The 23,361-nt window shown below is 43.2% G+C and overlaps 1 protein-coding gene across 1 annotated transcript in view; it reads left to right on the top strand.

The window, feature by feature from the left end:
- The window catches only part of STK24 (serine/threonine kinase 24), a 64,814-nt gene that overhangs the window by 30,068 nt on the left and 11,385 nt on the right, over positions 1-23,361 (top strand). The window contains exons 3-8 of the mRNA XM_040336131.1: positions 8,900-8,956; positions 12,319-12,427; positions 12,510-12,667; positions 16,682-16,867; positions 20,735-20,877; positions 22,503-22,629. Coding sequence (XP_040192065.1) covers positions 8,900-8,956; positions 12,319-12,427; positions 12,510-12,667; positions 16,682-16,867; positions 20,735-20,877; positions 22,503-22,629 — 780 coding nt within the window. The remainder of the gene's footprint in view (positions 1-8,899; positions 8,957-12,318; positions 12,428-12,509; positions 12,668-16,681; positions 16,868-20,734; positions 20,878-22,502; positions 22,630-23,361) is intronic.

Raw genomic sequence — 23,361 nt, 5'->3', positions numbered from 1 at the left:
TTGATCAGGTAATTGACATGGCCATTGCAGAATATTCCACTTCTTTTCCTTCAAAAGCTCCTGGGTTGCTTTTGCAGTGTGTTTTCGATCATTGTCCATCTGTACTGTGAAGCACCAACTTTGGTGCATTTGGCTGAATCTGGGCTGACAGTATAGCTCTAAACACTACAGAATTCATCCGGCTGTTTCTGTCACATCATCAATAAACACCAATGACCAGAGCCACTGGAAGCCATGCATGCTCATGCCATCACACTGCCTCCACCATGTTTTACAGATGACATTGTGTGCTTTGGATCATGAGCTGTTCCAAGTCTTCTCCACACATTTTTTTTCTTCCCATCAGTACAGATTAATCTTAGTTTCATCTGTCCAAGGAATGCTTTTCCAGAACTGGTCTGGCTTTTGTTGGATGTTTTTTGGGCAAAGTCTAATCTGGCTTTTCTATTCTTCAGGCTTATGAATGGTTTGCACCTTTTGGTGAACCCTCTGTATTGTCTCTCATAAAGTATTTTCTTGATTGTACACTTTGACAATGATACGCCCACCTCCTGGAGAGTGTTCTTTACTTGTCTGGATGTTGTGAATGGAGTTTTCTTTACTATAGAGAGGATCTTGCAATCATCCACCACTGTTGTCTTCCGTGGACGTCCAGGCCTTTTTATGTTGCTGAGCTCACCAGTGCGTTCTTCTTTCCTCATAATGTACAAAACGGTTGATTTGGCCACTCCTAATGTTGCTGCTATCTCTCTAAAGGATTTGTTTCATTTTTTAACCCTTACAAAGGCCCGTTTCACTTGCATGGACAGCTCCTTTTGAACGCATGCTGTAGGTTCACAGCAATAGCTTCCATATGCAAATACCACACTTAGAATCAACTCCCAGACATTTTACCTGCTTAACTGATGAACAAATAACAAAGGTGTATCCCACACCTGTCCATTAAGTAGCTTTTGATTCAATTGTCCAATTACTTTTAGTCCCTTGAAATAGGGGGGGGGGTGGCTAGTGTTAACAGCTGTAATTCCTAAACCCTTCTTCTCTGATTTGGATGTACATACCCTCCAAATTGAAACCTGGGGGTGTGCAATTTCAGCACATATCCATTATATAACTGTAGCTTGAACAGACAGCATAACAAATGTTACAGGGGTGATATTCCTTCCCTATGCTATCTATCCAAAACTTGCTTGAAAATTCTACTTAAAGGGGTGGTTCACCCTAAAAACTACTTTTTTTTTTTTTTATTACAATGGCCCCCCACATTACAATACGATTAAGGCTATTATTATTTTTTTGAAGCTGTACATACCTTTGTACAACATATTCACCTGTTGCGAGTCCCGCGGGAGTGGGCGTTCCTCACATGTCTGTGATTGACATTTTGACCAAAAACGAGCTCCCCCCCGTCGCGTAAGCCGCGTCACGATTGGCGAAAGGAGCCGAACGGCGATGCGCATGCGCAGTATAGCGCCGACTCGCCGTTCGGCTCCTTTCGCCAACCGTGACGCGGCTTACGCGACGGGGGGGAGTTTTTGGTCAAAATGTCAATCAGACATGTGAGGAACACCCACTCCCGCGGGACTCGCAACGGGTGAATATGCTGTACAAAGGTATGTACAGCTTCAAAAAAATAATAATAGCCTTAATCGTATTGTAATGTGGGGGGCCATTGTAATAAAAAAAAGTAGTTTTTAGGGTGAACCACCCCTTTAAAGCAGTAGTAAAGCCCACTTTGTGATTTTTACATACAGGTAAGCCTATAATGATTCTTACCTGTAGATAAAATGTATATCTCCTAAACCTGCCCTATATAGGAGATATTCACCCTGGATTTAGCTGGTGACATTACCAGCGCATGCTCTCTGAAGGTCTGGAACAGAGCTTAATGGCAGAACCAAGGGCTCCTGCACGCATGCGCGGGAGTGACATTGCAGCTCCAGCCACTCACACAGCTGGAGTCCGCAAACCCGGTATAAAGACCAGGGGTAGATGTCAGCCCTCTCATCAATGACAGCACGCCACTGGAGGGCTTCGTTCTAAGAGAAGTATTAAGCGGTGCATAGTAACCAATTAGTTTCAGCTTGTTCAATTGAGCGTTGACAAAAAAAAAATGGAAGCTGATTGTTTACTATGCAGAGCTGCACTAGATTCTGTGTGCGGCAGTTTTAGTAAATCGGCCCCACTGTGAACAAAATAAGGTGCGCTAACTGATAGGCAGATATATTAAGAATATGATCCAACCTTCCTTTTTTTTTTGAGCAGCAAATGGCATTCCGTGTTTTTTTTTTTGGTTTTTTTTAACACAACTGCACATCTCTCTTTGGCTGTTGATAAAAGAACCGAACAAGAGGAAAGACATCAGTACTGCCAGTGATGAAGTAAATGTACAAAGGTGTGATTATGAATTGTGAAGGCATGGGTGGAGGCATCACTTTGACCTGTCATTTCCAGGGTGTTGCTGCACAGCTTTTCCCCCCGCTTTAAAAAAATTATAACTAATAAAATAACATTTATATTAAGAAATGTTTTTGGATTTAGATAAACCATTTTAATGTGCTTTAGGTTTGTATCCATATTCCTCTATGTAAGTTAGGTTGTCAATTTGAAACCGGTAGGGCTATTTGGACTTGAAAGAGCCCACTGAGTAGCTCCACAACTAGGGTTGTCCCGATACCATTTTTTTAGGACTGAGTACAAGTACCGATACTTTTTTTCAAGTAGTCGCCGATACCGAATACCGATACTTTTTTTTAATGTGTCCCCAAATGCAGCCATGTCCCCCCACAGATGCAGCCATGTCCCCCCCACAGATGCAGCCATGTCCCCCCCATATCCAGCCATGTCCCCCCCCATATCCAGCCATGTCCCCCCCCATATCCAGCCATGTCCCCCCATTATCCAGCCATGTCCCCCCCCATTATTCAGCCATCTGTCTCCCCCCCCATCCAGCCATCTGTCTCCCCCCCATCCAGCCATGTGTCTCCCCCCCCATCCAGCCATGTGTCTCCCCCCCATCCAGCCATGTGTCTCCCCCCCATCCAGCCTTGTGTCTCCCCCCCCCATCCAGCCATGTGTCTCCCCCCCCCATCCAGCCTTGTGTCTCCCCCCCATCCAGCCTTGTGTCTCCCCCCCATCCAGCCTTGTGTCTCCCCCCCATCCAGCCTTGTGTCTCCCCCCCCATCCAGCCATGTGTCTCCCCCCCCATCCAGCCATGTGTCTCCCCCCCCATCCAGCCATGTGTCTCCCCCCCCATCCATCCATGTGTCTCCCCCCCCATCCAGCCATGTGTCTCCCCCCCATCCATCCATGTGTCTCCCCCCCATCCAGCCATGTGTCTCCCCCCCCCCCATCCAGCCATGTTTCCCCCCCATATGCAGCCATGGCCCGCTTACCTGCTACCGCCGACTGTGTACAGTACTACGGCCAGGAACATTACAGCTTTGAATAGCTTTGTAATGATTGGAGCCGCGCTGCGTGTATAGACACTCCCCCTCGCTCGGGATTGGACAGTTCACCCGAGCAAGGGGGAGTGTCTATGCGCGGCGCCAATCATTACAGCTATTCAAAGCTGTAATGGTCCCGCCCGTATTACACAGTCGGCGGTAGCGGGGATGCGGCGTAACGGCGGCGGATCGTGGCGGTGGTTTGCGATGCGGCGGGCGGCGGCGGCGGCGGGGGGGGGGGGTTAAGTATTCTATTTGTGTATCGGGGCGGGGTATCGGCGTCTGAGTACCGCCGAAAAAACTCGTAATCGGTCCCGATACCGATACTAGTATCTGTATCGGGACAACCCTATCCACAACAAAACAACAATTTAAACAAGTCTGTCTCCGAATAAGAAATGCAGATGGAACACTGTTCTCGATGTGAACAGGAAACAACACTAACATGTTCCTGGTAGGAATCTAACTATGCCATTTAAAATAAATGTGAGAATGCAAGAGACCTCTTTTGTTCCATTTACTGCCAGGTGAAGTGAGCATATGCGTTTATTTATAAGGCCACGCTGCGTTTAGATACCCCCCTGGACTGGTCATCTTTTTGCATATAAGAAAAAAACAGTCACACATTCAAACTGCCTAGAAAGAGGACAAAGTGCAGATACATTATGATAGACTCAAGCCCTGTACACACGGGCGAGAATCCCGTAGAATAAAAAACGTTTGTTTTCTCGATGGGATTCCTGGCAAGATTTTCTTGCCAAGCTCTGTGTACAGACGCACATTCAAAAGAACCGCCGTTCTGTGTGTTCTGTACGTCCACTCTCCTGCATTTTTAACCTGGAGGCAACGTGGAGCAATGATGTGCACAGGCCTTAAACCCTAAAGCCCCTGTACACACGGCCCGGATTCTGGTCAGGAAAAAAAACTTTGTTTTTAATGATGAGATTCTTGGCAAGATTTTCTTGTCGGCCGAGTGTACACATGTACGATTTCAAAAGAACCGCCGTTCTTTTGAATGGCAAGAACGAAGTGACGTCATCGACTACGATCACATTCGATGCCGTCGCCGCCATCTTGCTTCACCCTACCTATGCCTTGGAAGATACCGCGCATGCGTCAAAGTCTCATCGAGCATATGGTAATCCTACTATACTTGCCATCAAATCTACTCATATTAAAGAATAGGTCTACTTTACTTAACCACTTCCCGACCGCCGCATGTATATGTACGTCCACAGAATGGCACGTACAGGCAGATGGGTGTACAGGTACGTCCCCGCCTTTCCGCGGGTCAGGGGTCCGATCGGGACCCCCCCGCTACATGCGGCGGTCGGATACCCGCGGGGAGCGATCCGGGACGACGGCGCGGCTATTCATTTATAGCCGCTCCGTCGTGATCGCTCCCCGGAGCTGAAGAACGGGGAGAGCTGTATGTAAACACGGCTTCCCCGTGCTTCACTGTGGCGGCTGCATCGATCGAGTCATCCCTTTTTATAGGGAGACTCAATCGATGACGTCAGTCCTACAGCCACACCCCCCTACAGTTGTAAACACACACTAGGTGAACACTAACTCCTACAGCGCCACCTGTGGTTAACTTCCAAACTGCAACTGTCATTTTCACGATAAACAATGCAATTTTAAATGCATTTTTTGCTGTGAAAATGACAATGGTCCCAAAAATGTTTCAAAATTGTCCGAAGTGTCCGCCATTAGGTCGCAGTCCTGAAAAAATTTGCTGCTTGCCGCCATTAGTAGTAAAAATTTTTTTTTATAAAAATGCAATAAAACTATCCCCTATTTTGTAAACGCTATACATTTTGTGCAAACCAATCGATAAACGCTTATTGCGATTTTTTTTTTTTTATACCAAAAATAGGTAGAAGAATACGTATCGGCCTAAACTGAGGAAAACAAACATTTTTATATGTTTTTGGGGGATATTTATTATAGCAAAAAGTAAAAAATATTGAATTTTTTTCAAAATTGTCGCTCTATTTTTGTTTATAGCGCAAAAAATAAAAACCGCAGAGGTGATCAAATACCACCAAAAGAAAGCTCTATTTGTGGGGAAAAAAGGACGCCAATTTTGTTTGGGAGCCACGTCGCACGACCGCGCAATTGTCTGTTAAAGCGACGCAGTGCCGAATCGCAAAACCTGGCCTGGGCATTTAGCTGCCTAAAGGTCCGGGGCTTAAGTGGTTAAAGGCACATTTTCATTTCTGCAATAGGCCTACAATATGCCATAAAAATAGAAACAAATTATCAACTTTCTATAGAAGATATCAACAGCCAGCATGTGGTGTGTATTTTTTTTATTTTATTTTTTTATGCTTAGATGCCATGGGGGGCAGATGATGTGTTTTATACATTTATGCTTTATTTAGACTAAATCTTTCTTCCATTATTCAATACTTGCCAGCTTGAGCAAACTTCACCCCCTCCCCTCACCAACGCTACCTCCACCCCTAACTTGCTCTTGAAGTAGGCACCTACCCTTCCTGGAGTAGGCACATAGGGTACATCTTCTAACCTATGCTTGGTTGCAATGCTACTTAATAGTACACATAATTTAAAACCTTTTTTTTTTTTAAAGGGAATACACTATAGATGATTCCAGGGATTGAACATGGATGACACTGCAATGTGAGTCCTGGGTTAGTGACTAAAATCTTGTTGAACTTTTTCAATTGCCCCCAGAAGTCACCTAATTAGTAAATGGAGTGTGTAATTTTATCTTGGTATAAATAAAGCTGTTCTGTGAATCCCTTTAAAGGCTTGTTAGAGAACCTTAGTGAACACACCGCATCATGAAGGCCAAGGAACACACCAGACAGGTCAGGGATAAAGTTGTGGAGAAGTTTAAAGCAGGGTTAGGTTATAATAAAACTATCCAAAGCTTTGAACATCTCATGGAGCACTGTTCAATCCATCATCTGAAAATGGAAAGAGTATGGCACAACTACAAACCTGCCAAGTCATGACTGTCCACCTAAACTGACAGGCCAGGCAAGGAGAGCATTAATCAGAAAAGCAGCCAAGAGGCCAATGGTAACCATGGAGGAGCTGCAGAGATCCACAGCTCAGGTGGGAGAATCTGTCCACAGGACAACTATTAGTCGTGCACTCCACAAATCTAATCTTTATGGAAGAGTGGCAAGAAGGAAGCCATTGTTGAAGGAAAGCCATAAGAAGTCAGTTTGCAGTTTGCGAGAAACCATGTGGGGGGACACAGCAAACATCTGGAAGAAGGTGCTCTGGTCAGATGAGACCAAAAATTTACTTTTTGACCTAAAAGCAAATGCTATGTGTGGCAGAAAACTAACACTGCACATCACCCTGAACACACCATCCCCACCGTGAAACATGGTGGTGGCAGCATCGTGTTTTGGGATTGTTTGTTTTTCTTCAGCAGAGACAGGGAAGCTGGTCATAGTTGATAGGGAAGATGGATGGAGCCAAATACACGGCAATCTTAGAAGAAAAAAGAAGGAAAAGAAACTGCGCTAAGATTTTGTGCCCACAAAATTGCTAGAAACTCAAATGAAAGCAGCGACTTTTCTGTGAAACATCAAAACGGTGATCAAAACTAATAAAAAATATATAAAGTTGCGCTAAACCTTGATATAAATAAGTATAAAAGGCTAAATGTGAGTGTGAACACATGAAATAATTAGTGAAAATAAATTGGGAACCTCCAAACAATGGATGTGAATAGAAAATCCAAAAATTGCTAAATAAATTACAAAAATTATAATAGTTTGTTCAAATCCATCATTGTTCAGAAAGTTCATAAATAAGTGAAAAATGTCCACAAAGATTTAAATAATGGTCCACCCATGTGCACAGTCTTGAAGTGATTACACTATTTGAGGCACTTTGTTTTTACATGCCACATCAGGCCAAGACCAGGTTCGGGGACACTCTGTGCATTTAAAAAAATAATTACTTTACAACCCCTTTAAGTAAACTCTCAAAACTCTTAACTAAACTCTTGTGGGCCTAAACTCCTAAAGGTGACGTACAGCCAAAGCTTGTTTGGCTGTACTTCTCCTGTGGATCATAGGAGTGCAGATCGTTCAGATGTTTTTGCAGCTGTTTCTTGGGGCATCAGTTTTTTTTTGTTTTTTTTCCCCCTGTCTCTAAACTCCCCTGCATATGTGTCTATGCATGCATGGGTTTTTAGCAGCATTTAGAGGCAGGAAAAAAACAAACACTGTCAGTGCATCTAGGAGCAGCATGTCTAAACACTAGGCGTGTTTAGCATTTGAGCATTAATTCATTTCAATGGGCAGAATAAGATCGTATTCTGGCCAATAATTGTATTGACACCCAGGCTCTTGACGCCCGTAAACGCACCTAAAAGCTTTTACAAGCGCCAGGCTTTTTTTCTGCCAAAACGCTGCTGCCAGGAGGCAAGGCTTCTAGGAGAGTTTGCAAATTGTCCTGTGTAGATAAGGGTTAAAAAAGGAAAGAGGTGGAACTGTTTTTTATGCTGCTTTCACATTGCAGCGTCGAGCCGCGGTGACGGTATAGCCGCGCTATTTGTAGTGTGGCTATACCATCGTGTTTACCGTGATATTCGGGCGCTAGCGGTGAGGTTTTAACCCCCGCTAGCGGCCGAAAAAGGGTTAATACCGCCCGCGTTGCGGGCGGTATTGCCGCGCTTTCCCATTGATTTCAATGGGAAGGCGCGGTATAGGAGCGGTGAACACACCGCTCCTATACCACGGTAAAGATGCGGCTAGCAGGACTTTTGGAGCGTTCCTGCTAGCGCACCGCTTCAATGTGAAAGCCTTCGGGCTTTCACATTGAATACTACAGGGCATGATTTTTCATGCGGTATAGCAGCGCTATTTTTAGCGCTGTACCGCATGAAAAACGCCCCAATGTGAAAGGGGCCTTACAGGTGATAGGTTTATGCTCACTTTATTTATTTAGGTTACCTGCTCTTCCTAGCATGTAATACTTTTCCCTTAAGTTAACTATTCAAGTTCTAAATACAGATTGAGAGGTTTTATGTATTTTATTCCTAAAGATGCTGGCTGCTACCCTGTCCATGATAGTTTTTTTTCATAGCCTGCCAGGCCTCTGTAGTTTTTGTTCCATGAGAATCCATTGTGATGTATGGTTGCTTGTACTATGGTGGTTGACAGGTGTGGAGACTAGAGCTCCGGTAAATCGGGCCCTTTCAGCCTAAACATGCGTGCCTCATTATGATGATAACCCTTGGAAATGTCTTTTGTTTTTGTATGTTGCCTAGACGGCTCCTTTTAAGCGAGGCAGTATGTGAGACCTATGTCACTCTAGAGAAATTAAAAATTGGCATGCTTAACCATGCAATTACTGTAGCATTTCTTAATACTTGAAATTATCATCTATAAAATATGGCATAGTATAAGACTGTAATAATGAATACTGCATATGATGTTTAATGTGGATTATTTTTGTAGGACACAAAATTATGGATTATAATGGAATACCTCGGAGGAGGATCTGCTTTGGATCTGGTGTGTATAATTAAACTTTTATTTTTTTTAATCCTAAGTGTGACATGTTTAATATATCTCATTAAAATCTTTCTGAATTCACAATTCTTCTCAAAAGTATTCTTTACATCCTCTCAAACATCCTCTCTCCTGCTCGGCTGGGATACGAGTGAGGGCAAGATGGCCCCCACCCGTCCCCATAGCATAGCACGGCGGAAGCGACGTCAAAAAGTCACTTTCGTCCATGCTTCTTTATTCTTATTTTTTCAAATGACTTTTTTTTTTTTTTTTGCATTTAAGTCTAAATATGAGATCTGAGGTCTTTTTGACCCCAGATCTCATATTTAAGAGGACCTGACATGCTTTTATTTTATTACAAGGCATGTTTACATTCCTTGTAATAGGAATAAAAGTGATCCATTTTTTTTTTTCAGTGTAAAAATTATTAAAATAAAAATTTAAATAAGAAAAAAAAAATGTTTTAAAGCGCCCCGTCCCGACGAGCTCGCGCGCAGAAGCGAATGCATACGTGAGTAGCGCCCGCATATGAAAACGGTGTTCAAACCACACAAGTGAGATATCACCACAATCGTTAGAGCGAGAGCAATAATTCTAGCCCTAGACCTCCTCTGTAGCTCAAAAGATGCAACCTATAGAATTTTTTAAACGTCGCCTATGGAGATTTTTAAGGGTAAAAGTTTTTTACACCATTCCACGAGCGGGCGCAATTTTAAAGCGTGACATGTTGGGTATCATTTTACTCGACGTAACATTATCTTTCACAATATATAAAAAAATTGGGCTAACTTTACTGTTGTCTTATTTTTTTAATTCAAAAAAGTTAATTTTTTTTCCAAAAAAAAGTGCGCCTGTAAGACCGCTGCGCAAATGCGGTGTGACAAAAAGTATTGCAATTACTGCCATTTTATTCTCTAGGGTGTTAGAAAAAAATATATATAATGTTTGGGGGTTTTAAGTAATTTTCTAGCAAAAAAATAACTGTTTTAATCTTGTAAACGCCAAATCTGAAAAACAGGCAAGGTCCTTAAGTGGTTAAGTTGGTTAATCAGATGACATCTGAAGAAAACAAATGTACTGCAGACCTATAAAAAGGTTTGCAGAGGCAATTCATCATTGTCTACGTGTTCAAGTAGACTTTTAGATGGACAGATTGTTGAAAGTTGATGGTGGCTGTTCTGCTTCCTTGGCTCAAGCTTGGTTGTGATTTTACTATCTGCCGTTAATGAAATTAAGTGCTACCGTGATCGTGGTATTTATTACTAAATAATGTGTTAGTAGTATGTCTGATAGGAAGAACACTATATGTTCAAGACCTTTTGGTTAGTTTGTAAGGACTGCTAATAACTGTGACCTTGTGTACCACCCACACTTCTAAAACAATAAAAAAGCTGTGATGGTGTTCTCTGATTTGACAAGGTGGAGATTGTGATATCACTGCTCTTCTTTGCCCACCTCAGCCAATCAGAAACCACATTGTAGTCAATGAAAAAAATACAAAGCTTTCTATGAATGGCGGCAGTGCAGAGCAAGCTACCCCTCTCCGTATAAAGTGGGACAACCACTCGCCTAGAACTTGCCTGGATGGTTTCAGCTATCACCAGAGTATTGCCAACTACTACAGTAATTTCCCAGCAGTCCATTGGATATGAAATATGCATACCCACATTGTGCCAAGCTGTAAATATGGAATACAAATAATTAATGGAGCTCGGCTCAAAATACGGGTTGCACATCTGCTACAGAACATTATGGGGTGTCTAAAAGGAGGTAAAAGAGCATTAGCTGTTTTCTTTCATGTTTCTCTCACTTTGAATTCATAAAAATCAAGAAGACCTAGATGAGTTGGAAAGAGTCACCTGCTGGCTGGATATGTAATTATGTCTATATGTAGTATTAAATATTTACCCATCTAAAATACAGTGGAACCTTGGATTACAAGCATAGTCCATTCCAGGAGAATACTTGTAATCCAAAGCACTCGCATATCAAAGCGAGTTTCCCCATAGAAGTCAATGGAAAAAAAATATAATTTGTTCAGCATTGACTTCTATTGCATGCAATTCCACATGTGGCCAGAGGTAGGCGGGCGCCGGAGAGCCTCGGAAACACTTGGGACAGCTCGGCTGATCTCGGAAAGGCTTGGAAACTCTGATTCCGAGTATTTCCAAACGTCTCTGAACAGTTCTGAGTTTCACCAGCGCCCCCGTACCTCTGGCCAAATGCGGTACTGTACACCCCATTAGCTTGAATTCCACTCGTTTTGCGATACAACACTCGCAAACCGGGTCAGATTTAAAAAAAAAAAAAGTTGCTTGTCTTTCAAAATGCTTGTTAACTGCGTTACTCGTAAATCAAGGTTCCACTGAAATGAAATAATAAACCACTTGTGTGTTGTGGTACCCAATGCTGAAAAAATGGTGCGTTGTGTTGTGCAAAGCCCATATATCCGTTTTTAACCAACCGCCATCCATCCTGGTGCTTACTATGACTCCTTTTCTAGACTTTGTTCTACTGATTTACTGTTGAACCATTTTTTGTGTGTGTTATTTTCAATTTTTTCTTCGGCCAAATTTTGGAGCCCCTGACGTTAAATGCATTCTCGCCTAAAATAAAATATAAATGAATTAAAAAATAAAATAAAAAAAAAAGCATAATTTGTTTACCAAAAGAAAGGAAAAGTCAAGACTGTCCAAAATTTTAAAACATGCTTCAAAACCGAACCGATGGACCACTGCCCGATCGGTCCAAACCGATGGTTAGTACAGAAAAGCATTGGTTCAAAACCCGCACATGCTCAGAATCAAGTCGACGCATGCTTGGAAGTATTGAACTTCGTTTTATTCAGCACGTCGTGTGTTTGACGTCACCTCGTTCTGACCCGATCGGTTTTTGGAACGATGGTGTGTACGCATCATCAGACCATCAGGCCACTTCAGCGGTGAACTGATGAAAACGGTCCGACGGACCATTCTCATCGGTTTGGAACGACCGTGTGTACAAGGCCTTAGACGTGTGGTTGAGCTGATGGATGGATGGGGTGGTTACATGCAGCTGGCAAAGCCGCAAAGTTTATCCAATGTTTAGCAAGCCTGCCAAATGCTGTATATTCAAGTAAATGGGGAAACGCCACAAACACCCGTGACATATTTGTTGGCAAAAATTCAGTTAAAATGGGCAGTGGTGTCGCATCGCTTTCACACTGCCTGTCAGTAGCCTTTTAAGCACCATGGGATTTATATCTAAATCTACCCATAATGTAATAAGACAGTATTTTGGTTTTCTCTCATGGTATTTCATGCCGAGTACACTTTTTTCTTTTATTTCCACCTCTTTATTGATTGTTGTCTATTGTTCTATGTCAGCTCGAGCCTGGTCAGCTAGACGAAACACAGATTGCTACAATATTAAGGGAAATACTAAAAGGACTTGAATATTTACATTCAGAAAAGAAGATCCACAGAGACATCAAAGGTAAAAGCATGGCATTGGCATGAGCAATAGATAGTTTCATGAGATAAGTGATTGTGGTAACTATATGGTATTTATTTCTCAGCTGCCAACGTGTTATTATCTGAAAATGGCGACGTTAAGCTGGCTGACTTTGGTGTCGCTGGGCAGCTTACAGATACCCAGATCAAGAGAAATACTTTTGTGGGCACCCCTTTTTGGATGGCACCAGAGGTAATAAAGCAATCGGCGTACGACTTTAAGGTAAGGAACAGGGTATTTTCGTTTTCTTGGGCCTAATGTTAATTAACGCTCACAAGTCATTCTATGAATAATGAATCACTGTCTGTACACAATTAGCTTGTGTTCCATTTAAGGGCTTGTTCTTCTTGTGTTCTGTGATGAAGACTCCATGAATACTGATGATGGGCAAACCTGTGGAACGACTTCTGAAATGTGTACACCACTGCCTATTGTGTCGGTCAAAGGCAGTCGGCACTTATTCTTCCCAATTCCAACACACAATTCTTTCCGAGTTTGCAATCTGGGTCTTTAACCATGTCATGGCAGATTGTAACCTTAACAAATCACAAACCTATTTTCTACATTTGGCTGTGGTCAAAAATATCTGTCTTGTTCAGTGATTAAAGTCGAACTATAGGCAAAACTTATATATATATATATATATATATATATATATATATAATATATATATTAATATATATATATATTTATTTCGTTTTGAATAGACCAAGGGAATGTAATAACCACTGTAAAAAAAAAAAAAATCACCATCTGTGTCCCATTGCAGAGATTTTCTTTTAGTTCTTGTCCCATAGCCAAACAAAAAGTGAGAGGAATTCCCTGCAATGAAGGGAAATTCGTGGAGACCCCCCACAACACCAGTGTCCCGATTGGACGATTTCCTCTCTATTACCAACCCAAAATGTGGGGCTTTCTTTACTTTCACTTCCAATGATAATAGTAAACAGGACAACTAGAGAGGGCGAATCTCCTTAACGGGACACAGATGGCAATAAAAAATGACATCTAATCCCTGTCTACTCTATCCAAAACGTAAAAAAAATAAAAATGCCTTTTAGGTCTACTTTAAGCTTTAAGCTTAATGAAAACTAGTTTTGCTATTCTATCCTGCTCACATAATTTTGTGTTTCTGTATAGTAGCCAGGGGCGGACTGACCATTCGGAAACTCGGGCACTGCCCGAGGGCCCCGTGCCACTAGGGGGCCCCATCAGGGTTGCCAGCCTCAGTAAAACCAGGGATAGTATGTAAAAATCTGTGTTTTAAAAAAAAAAAAAAACAAGATTAAAGCTGCCCCGCCTCTCCAGTACCTTTTTAGTGTGTGTATGTGTATTCTGCGTGTATGTATACTGTGTGGCCCCATAATTTATTGCCCGGGGCTCCATAATTTCCTATTGCCCAGGGGCCCCATGAGTTGTCAGTCCGCCCTTGATAGTAGCAGTGTCACCACATTGGTCATCCTAGTTCTTTCCTTCTGATACTGATTGGAGTCTGAACTCATTTTATTGAGGCTCCATGCACATAGGACACTCAAAAAAGTCATACTGGACATCGGATTGCTGGCTTTAAAAATGCGATTTTATCAGTGTTTTGCATTGGCGTCAGTGTGCTTTTAGCCATGTTTCTCTGCCTCCATTCAAAATCAGTGGTTCCCTATGGGAGCCATTGATTTGAAAAGAAGTTGCACCAAAAGTTAGATCATGATTATCCGACTTGTGGTGCGACTTCATGATGATCCGACTTGTTGTGCGACTTATGTGCTGAGGATGAAAAAAAAAAATTGGCATGGGGTTCCCCCTCTCGGACGATTCCAGACCCTGCGATCTGGTATGGATTTTAAGGGGAATCCCATGACAAAAAATAATGGTGTTGAATCAGCCCAAAATCCATACCAAACTCTTATTTAAGCATGCAGCCCAGCAGATGAGGGGGGCAGACGAGTGAGCCCCCCCCCCTCCTCTAACATGCCCTCAACATGTTATGAGACAGCGCCTACACACCTGTTCCCCACAGTGCTGATTGACTCCAGATTGATCGCATAGACCCCCCCCCCCCCCAAGAAAAAACACTCTTGCATTACACACCAAACTGAGCATGTGCAGAGTCCCTTTTAGTGCTCTGTGCTATCAGGAGATGGATTGAGGACAGTAAAAGAAAACAAGGATCAGAGACGACCGGATCCAACAACCCTTTTACACAATGCAGAGAAATTTCCCCTTAGGTTCCACAATGAGTATACCAAACATGCTTTACTGCACATACAGACTGATTTTATTGTTGTGGGTTTAGTAACACTTTAATAATAACAAAAAAATCTGCTAGCGTATGGCCATCTTAACCACTTCCTTACTGGGCACATATACCCCTTCCTGACCAGGTGAAATTTCAGCTTGTGACACTGCGTCACTTTAACTGACAATTGCGCGGTCGTGCGACGTGGCTCCCAAACAAAATTGACGTCCTTTTTTCCCCACAAATAGAGCTTTCTTTTGGTGGTATTTGATCGCCTCTGCGGCTTTTATTTTTTGCTCTATAAACAAAAATAGAGCGACAATTTTGAAAAAAAAAAACAATATTTTTTACTTGTTGCTATAATAAATAGCCCAATTTTTTTAAAAAAACATTTTTTTTCTCAGTCTAGGCGATACGTATTCTTCTACATATTTTTGGGAAAAAATAAAAATAAAAAAAAATCGCAAGAAGCGTCTGGTTTGCGCAAAAGTTATTGCGCTTACAAAATAGGGGACAGAATGATTATTATTTTTTATTATTTTTTTTTACTACTAATGGCAGCGATCAGCATTTTTTCCGTGACTGCGACATTATGGCGGACACATCGGACACTTTTGACACATTTTTGGCGCCATTCACATTTATACAGCGAACAGTGATTACTGTATAAATGTGACTGGCATTGAAGGGGTTAACACTAGGGGGTGAGGAAGGGGTTAAATGTGTACCCTAAATTGTGTTCTAACTGTAGGTGGGGGGGGGTGACTGGGGGAGTTGACCGATCTATGTCCCTATGTACAAGGGACACAGATCGGTCTCCTCTCTCCCCTGACAGGACATGGATCTCTGTGTTTACACACAGAGCTCCACGTCTTGTCCCTGTAGCCGCCGATCCTGAGTCCCTGGCGGACATCACGGCCGCCAGGCACTCGCATCGGCATCTCAGCGATGCGGCGAGCGCGCGCCGCCGCCGGACGCGCGCGCAGGCCGTAAAAACACGGCCAGTTAGAGATTCAGAACCACCCCGCGGCCGTATAAAGTCGCACGGCCGTCGGGTAGTGGTTAAGAGAGGATTTGCCTTCTTTTCCCCTTGCTTTCTGTTATCTGTTACAAAAAAGGTAGATCTACCTGGTTGGACACAGTTGACAGATAAAATCTTGAACTAAGTTGTTTGTTTAATTCTAGATATACCTTAAGCCAAAGTGCAGGTTCTGGATGCAGAGGAACTGCAAGCTACCATTTAAAAAAATCCTGTCATCACCCTTAGGCCGCGTACACACGTTCTCTCGGCAGAATTCAGCAAGAAACTCGATGGGAGACGTATTCTGCCGAGAAAACCGGTCGTGTACACTTTTCGCCGAGAAACCCGTCGGGAAACTCGTCGAGCCAAAAAGAGAGCATGTTCTCTATTTCCTCGTTGGGCAATGGGAACATTTGGCTCGACAAGTTTTTTGACAGCCGAACAAGGAACTCGACGGGGAAAACAATGTGTTTTGCCCAACGAGTTTCTCGGCCGTGTGTACGCCTTGGCCTTAGGACTGGCCATAGGTGACTTGTGATCAGTAGACTGATTTAAAAATAAATAAAAAATGTCCCCATCCACAGAAGCAAGGTGGATGGAGGAATCCCCCTAGTTGTGCTATTGTAATTCTGACAGCGGGACTCCTCCTCTGCTGTCAGAATACACTGATCAGCAGCTGCAGCTAATGTCTGAGAAAACATTTCCAACAAGCCTGTTTGTCAGAAGAGGATTGTTAGATGAATCGTTTGATCCATCTATGGCCAGCTTACATCAACATTTTAATGTACAAGCTTGGTATCTGCAGATGTTGTTTTTCTTGAGATGAATTCTGAAATATCTAGTCTCGGGAGTCCCCATGATTGGTTTCAGTGTAGGAAGATGTATGAGAATAGATATGAATTAATAATGGATATGTTCCTTTGCCCACGTAAGACACAGAAGAACTCCTTGACCTGTTGGATTACTTGTGTTCTGGTTTCAGGCTGATATATGGTCACTGGGCATTACAGCAATTGAATTGGCGAAAGGAGAACCACCTCTTTCTGAAATGCATCCGATGAAAGTGTTGTTCCACATTCCCAAGAATAACCCCCCCACATTGGACGGAAACTACAGTAAACTCCTGAAAGAATTTGTGGAGGCTTGTCTGAATAAAGAGCCGAGCTTTGTAAGTTTAAATATTGTTTTATATTTGTGTTGTATGTATTGGTAATCGCCACAGACTAACAAGAGCTTGAGTCAACATTGGCCCAGATTCAGGTACATTTGCGCTTTTTTTGCGGAGGCACAGGGCAACGATTTTGCCCTGCGCCCCCGCAAATATTTTGCGCTGCCCTCGATTCGCGGAGCAGTAGCTCCGTAAATTGCGAGGGCGCGCCGGCAAAATTGCCCAGCGTAAGCGCGCGCGCGCAATGTAAATGATCCCGCCGGGGGCGGGAATCATTTAAATTAGGCGCGCTCCCGTGCCGAGCGTAGAGCGCATGCTCCGTCGGGAAAGTTTCCCGACGTGCATTGCGGCAAATGACGTCGCAAGGACGTCATTTGCTTCAAAGTGAACGTGAATGGCGTCCAGCGCCATTCACGATTCACTTACGCAAACGACGTAGATTTTAAATATCGCAACGCGGGAACGTGGGTATCCTATAGCATTGGCTGTGCCTGCTATTAGGATGTGTAACCTTACGCGAAACCCAACGTACGCAAACTACGTAATTTGCGTAAGCAGGGCTCGCGCAACGTTGTGAATCGGTGTTAGTATGCAATTTGCATACTATACACAGATCACAATGGGAGCGCCCCCTAGCGGCCAACGCAAGAATGCAGCCTAAAATCTGCGTGGCATAAGAGCCTTATGCCACGCAGATTTTAGGCTGCAGTCGGCGTATCGTTGTTCCTGAATCAGGAGCATTTGCTACGCCGGAGCAAGTAAGCAATTGCGCTGTGTAACCTATGGTTACACAGGCGCAATTGCTTCTTGAATCTGGCCCATTGAGATTTCCTCTTGTCCACGCTGGTAGATTATTGGGGGGGATTGTGATCCGGTTTACCATATCGCTAATGTCCGTTGAAACTGGCATAGTCACTGTGAAGTTTTCTTTTTTTTTTTTTTTTCAAAGTTGCAAAATTGTGCTTGGGCATTAAGATTTGTTTTACACTTGGGCATGAAGGGGTTACACACCCATTTTAAGCCCCCCTCACAAGTTCTTCACTATATGGCCTGGCACAGCCTTTTTAGCTCAACCATCTCAGCCAGATCCTCTGCCTGGTGTGCTCTACAGTCCAAATCATTCATATGGATGACTGGGAGTCACCATTAGTACAGATCGTCCATAGGAATGTATGGGGCAGTGGCACATGTGTACATTAGGCAGAGGAGACAGCTGGGATGTTTTGCATGCAAAGGCTGTGTGACGTTGGCAAGGGTCACACAGTGCAGAACTGGGGAACAGGGATAAGAGTGATATTTAACTATGCCAGCTGCACTTGGGGACTTTTAATAAAAGGACAACATTACTAAATGGGGACTCAGATTTAAAAAGCTTAAGAACAACTTTAAAAAAAAAATCTGTTTCCTTGATATCAATAGCTTTAATTATCTATACATTTTATTTGGGTATATCTTTTTTTTTTTTTTTAGTGTATTTTGTGCGTGTACTCGAGAGAGGAGCCGGACTGCAGGAGTTGGGAGTAGGCAGGCCTCCCCCAGAGGCAATCTGCCACCTTTCTCCATGCCCCGGGTGGCAATGGCGGGTGTGTGAGGGGGTCCTCTCACATAGCCCGCCCTACCTGCTCCGCTTTGAAGCCCAACGGGGCAGAGGGACTCCCTATAAGGGAGTGAGAGGATTTGCCCGCTCAACCAGCCCCGTTAGTCCTTCGCCTCTCTTTTTTAGAGACCGCGTGGTCAAAGTGCGTGCATGTTAACCCAATTTCGAGTGCGTGTAAGTGTGGTGGTTTTTGTGGGAGGGGGGTGGGCGTACTAAGCGCAGGCTTACCTCGCATAGCACACCCACCGGGAGCCGGGCTGAGACCACCAAACTCAATTCACATGTAGCCGAGACCGGGATCCGAACCCCTAGCTGCAGAGGTGAATGGCTTGTCAGCGCAGTGCCAATCGCGTTGAGCCACCGCAGCTCTGGGGGTATATCTTTCTTAAAAAAAAAAAAAAAAACTCTTGATATATTTGTGGTTTCCAGTAAGTGTATCAGTATACGCAGCATGTGCAGTTTTAGCACATGGAGTTGAAAACAAATCGGCCTCCTTCTTTCAGAGGCATTGAAAAACCTCCTAAATGTGTGAAAATTTACCACAATGCATAAAAAAATACATTAAAAGAACATGCATAAAATGTATGTTTTGTGTGTTTTGTTTTTTTTTCTTCTCAACCACAGAGTTGTTAATGGCATTTCTGTATATTTTTCGATTCGGTTGGTCCCACCTCTAAGGGATCAGCTGATTTCTCATTTGTATTTCAATACAGCTTGTGATTATAGAGAACTCCAGAAAATTGTCTAATGCCGCGTACAGACGGTCGTTTTTTTTGTGATAGAAAAAAACTAAGTTTTATGTGATGAAAAAAAACAATGTTTTTCAAACTTCATTTTCAAAAACGATGCAGCATACACACCATCGTTTTTTCCAAAAGCTCTAGCAAAGCGTGGTTACGTTCAGCACGTACGACGGCACTCTGTTCCATTCAAACTCGCGTCCTAACTTGCTTCTGAGCATGCGCGGGTTTAAAAACGTTGTTTTAGCCTACACAAAATGACACAAAAAACGACGTTTTGAAAAACGACACAAAAAATTGAAGCATGCTTTAAAATTTTTTTTGCTCGTTTTTCACAAGACATAAAACAACGTTTTCCCCACACACGGTCATTTTAATTGACGTTTTCAAAAACGTCGTCTTTTTTTCATCACATAAAGTGATGGTGTGTATGCGGCATTATAGTGGAACTTCACTCTCTCAATCAACATTGACCATTTTTATCTTTATGCTGCTAGCTTTAGTAAATATACCATCCTATCAAATTTACTTCTTATAAACTTAAAGGGGTTGTAAAGGAATTTTTTCATAATAAGCATCCTTTACCTGCAGACATTCCTCTTTTCACTTCCTCATTGTTTGTTTTTGCTCAGAAGTTGCTCTATTTCTTCTCTGTTCTGTTCACTTCCTGCTTGTCTGATTGTTACTCACCACCGTGAAGGGAGGCTTTACTGCGGTGGTCAGTAACGTGCTCGCCCCCTCCTGGAAACTACATCTGTGTGGCAGGACGCTCTCTACGTGTTAGAGACTTCAAGGAGGTGTGAATTACTGGGCGTGCCGCAATGCATACTGGGAAATGTAGTTCTGACATGAACGAGCGATGAAAACCAGGAAGTGAATGAGAGAACAGAAACTAGAATGACTCATCGGACATGTCCGCTGGTAATGACGTATAACCAGCGGCCCGAAATCCTGCGCATGAGTCGAATTGATTCGACGCATGCGTGGAAGCATTGAACTTCCGCGTCAGAGAACGTCGGTGTCGTATACGTCACTGCGTTCTCTGTCCGCAGGGATTTTGGTCTAATGGTGTGTACACACATCAGACCAAAACATCCCAGCAGACATGTCCGATCAAAACGGTCAGTGGACCGTTTTCATCGGACATGTCTGGCCGTGTGTACAAGGCCTTAGAGGTGTGACCAACCGAATCGCAAAAATTGATTTCTCAGCAAAATTAAAGAATGGCGATCTAGACGGGTGAGTGGGGGGGGTGGGGGGTGCTTTGAATATTAAAAATAGCATTTTTGGTTTTGGTGCAATGCAGTTGCACTTTTTAAACTACATTTAAGATGCTAAGAAGTAAAAAAATCTTGCTATCTATTTGTGTGGGTGCCTACTATTTTCATTGCATCGCATGCATTTAATTTGCATGGTTAAAAAACCTGCAAAGAGAACAAAGAAACAAGCATATCTCCATCAATGGAGATTGTATCAGGATTTGTATCGTGTAACATCATTGCTCTTGCCTAACAACAATTTCCCTTCTAGAGACCAACGGCGAAGGAACTTCTGAAACACAAATTCATTGTGCGGAATGCCAAGAAAACATCGTACCTAACAGACCTGATTGATCGGTATAAGCGATGGAAGGTGGAGCAGGGTAATGAAAGTTCCGACTCTGACTCCGATGGGTAAGTTTATACTCCAGAACAAAACATTGGTGGCGTAAATCAGTCAATCAATTACAAATACATCTCAGTGAGTGATGGGGCCGCGCTTATATTGACATGCGTGTCAGATTAGTGTTCTCATTCCCTGACAAGGCAAGTATGGATCTGCAGTGTTTGGGCAAAATTTGGGTTAAGCTTAAAGCGGGAGTTCACCCAATGATGTTTTTTTTTTTTCTCTTTTCCCCTTAGATGGATGCTCGTTTTGTCTAGGGGAATCGGCTAGTTTTAAAATATGAGCTGTACTTACCCGTTTTCGAGATGTATCTTCTCCGTCGCTTCCGGGTATGGGTCTTCGGGAGCGGGCGTTCCTTCTTGATTGACAGTCTTCCGATAGGCTTCTGACGGTCGCATCCATCGCGTCACTAGTAGCCGAAAGAAGCCGAACGTCGGTGCGGCTCTATACTGCGCCTGCGCACCGTCGTTCGGCTTCTTTCGGAAAATCGTGACGCGATGGATGCGACCGTCGGAAGCCTCTCGGAAGACTGTCAATCAAAATAGGAACGCCCATTCCCGCAGCCCATACCCGGAAGTGGCGGAGAAGATGCATCTCGTAAACGGTAAGTAATGCTCATATTTTAAAACAACTAGCCGATTCCCCTAGACAAAACGAGCATCCATCTAAGGGGAAAAAATGTTGTTATGTACGGGTGAACCCCCGCTTTAAATAGGAAGTAAACCCTGGTGGGTTTTACTTCCTCTTCTTTCCCTTGAAAAGTAAAAGCATAATGGGCTATTATGCATTGCATAGTAGCCCATTATGTGCCACTTACCTGCAAACGAAGGCTGCAATGTCCCCGCTGGTGACTCTGGCTCTGTGACTGGCTGGAGTAGCGTGTCGCAACTCCCGCGCATGCGCCGCCAGTCACAACACGAGCCCCTTGGAAACGTTGCGATCATGCCCTTTCTACTTTTCTACCTTTCTACTTTTACCTACACGTAAGGCTTACCTGGAAGTACTGGAAATATCTCCTAAACCTGCACGGTTCAGGTGATATTTACCATATACGCTTGCAATGACGTCATCGGCGCATGCGCACTAAAGCGCGCATGCGCCGATGACGTCATTGCAAGCGTATATGGTAAATATCACCTGAACCGTGCAGGTTTAGGAGATATTTCCAGTACTTCCAGGTAAGCCTTATTATAGGCTTACGTGTAGGTAAAAGTGGTGTAACTAGGTTTACAACCACTTTAAACCACATAAAAAGTAAAGCCAGACCTTGTTTAGTTCAGATAAGATTTTTAACCCTTCCTTGCACTGTCAGGTTATTTTTTTTTATGCCTGTATCCTGCTGAGGACATTTCCTGTCTTGGAGATGAAGCAGGAAATGAAAGTAAATCTCTTCAATGTGAATGTAATTCCCAACTTCAAGAATTTCCGTAGAAACGCATACAAAAGAGTCAAACGACCACTCCTGATTCTGGAGTAAAAAGCTGCCAGTTTCAACTGATATACACCGAACCCCAAAGCTGTCTGTTAGAGTTTTCAGCAAGCTTATACACAAACGCCCACACCAGATTTATAAAAGCATACATTTACTGTTATAATCTAGGATTATATATATTTTTGTTCTATTTATACGAAGGGGCAGCGATGAGGAGCCATCAGGAGAATCGGATGGTGTTAAGAATTGGTTTTTTACAATTCAAGAACCAGACCTGAAGAAAATGAAGGATGAAGCCATGCGACTTGAAAACGCAGAAAAAAGTGAAGTGAGTTAATTTAATTATAAAATTGCATATACAGTATATTTTGTTTGTACTTTTTAATAAATGGTAGGAAAAGACCTCCCAGATCTTGACAGGAAGACCAGGGGGTGGGTATTGTAAGTGCCTGAAGGAAAAAAAAAACTATCCCATTCAAAATCATTTACTGTATTTGCCGGCGTATAAGACGACCCCCTATTTTTCCAGGAACAATTTTGGTTTTGGGATATACTCACCATATAAGACTACCCCCTTCCTACTAGTCTTTTATACTTCCATAGCTTTTAACACATTTTAAGTAGGGCTGTTACTGATTCAAATTTTCGTGTTCGATTAATAGTTTTTTTAATCGACTAATTTTGATTAATTATAACGCACATACATTTTTCGGATCACCACCATATATAGTCCCCACTGTAATATCCACAGACATCGTCCCCCCCCACTGTAATATCCACAGACATCGTCCCCCCCCCACTGTAATATCCACAGACATCGTCCCCCCCCACTGTTATATCCACAGACATCGTCCCCCCCCACTGTAATATCCACAGACATCGTCCCCCCCCCACTGTAATATCCACAGACATCATCCCCCCCCCACTGTAATATCCACAGACATCGTTCCCCCCCCCACTGTAATATCCACAGACATCGTCCCTCCCACTGTAATATCCACAGACATCGTCCCTCCCACTGTAACATCCACAGACATCGTCGTCCCCACTGTAACATCCA

This window comes from Rana temporaria, chromosome 2, assembly GCF_905171775.1.
Source record: "Rana temporaria chromosome 2, aRanTem1.1, whole genome shotgun sequence".
Lineage (NCBI taxonomy): Eukaryota > Metazoa > Chordata > Amphibia > Anura > Ranidae > Rana > Rana temporaria.
The sequence above is the reverse complement of the archived record's forward strand: the minus strand, read 5'-3'. Positions and strand labels throughout refer to the sequence as shown.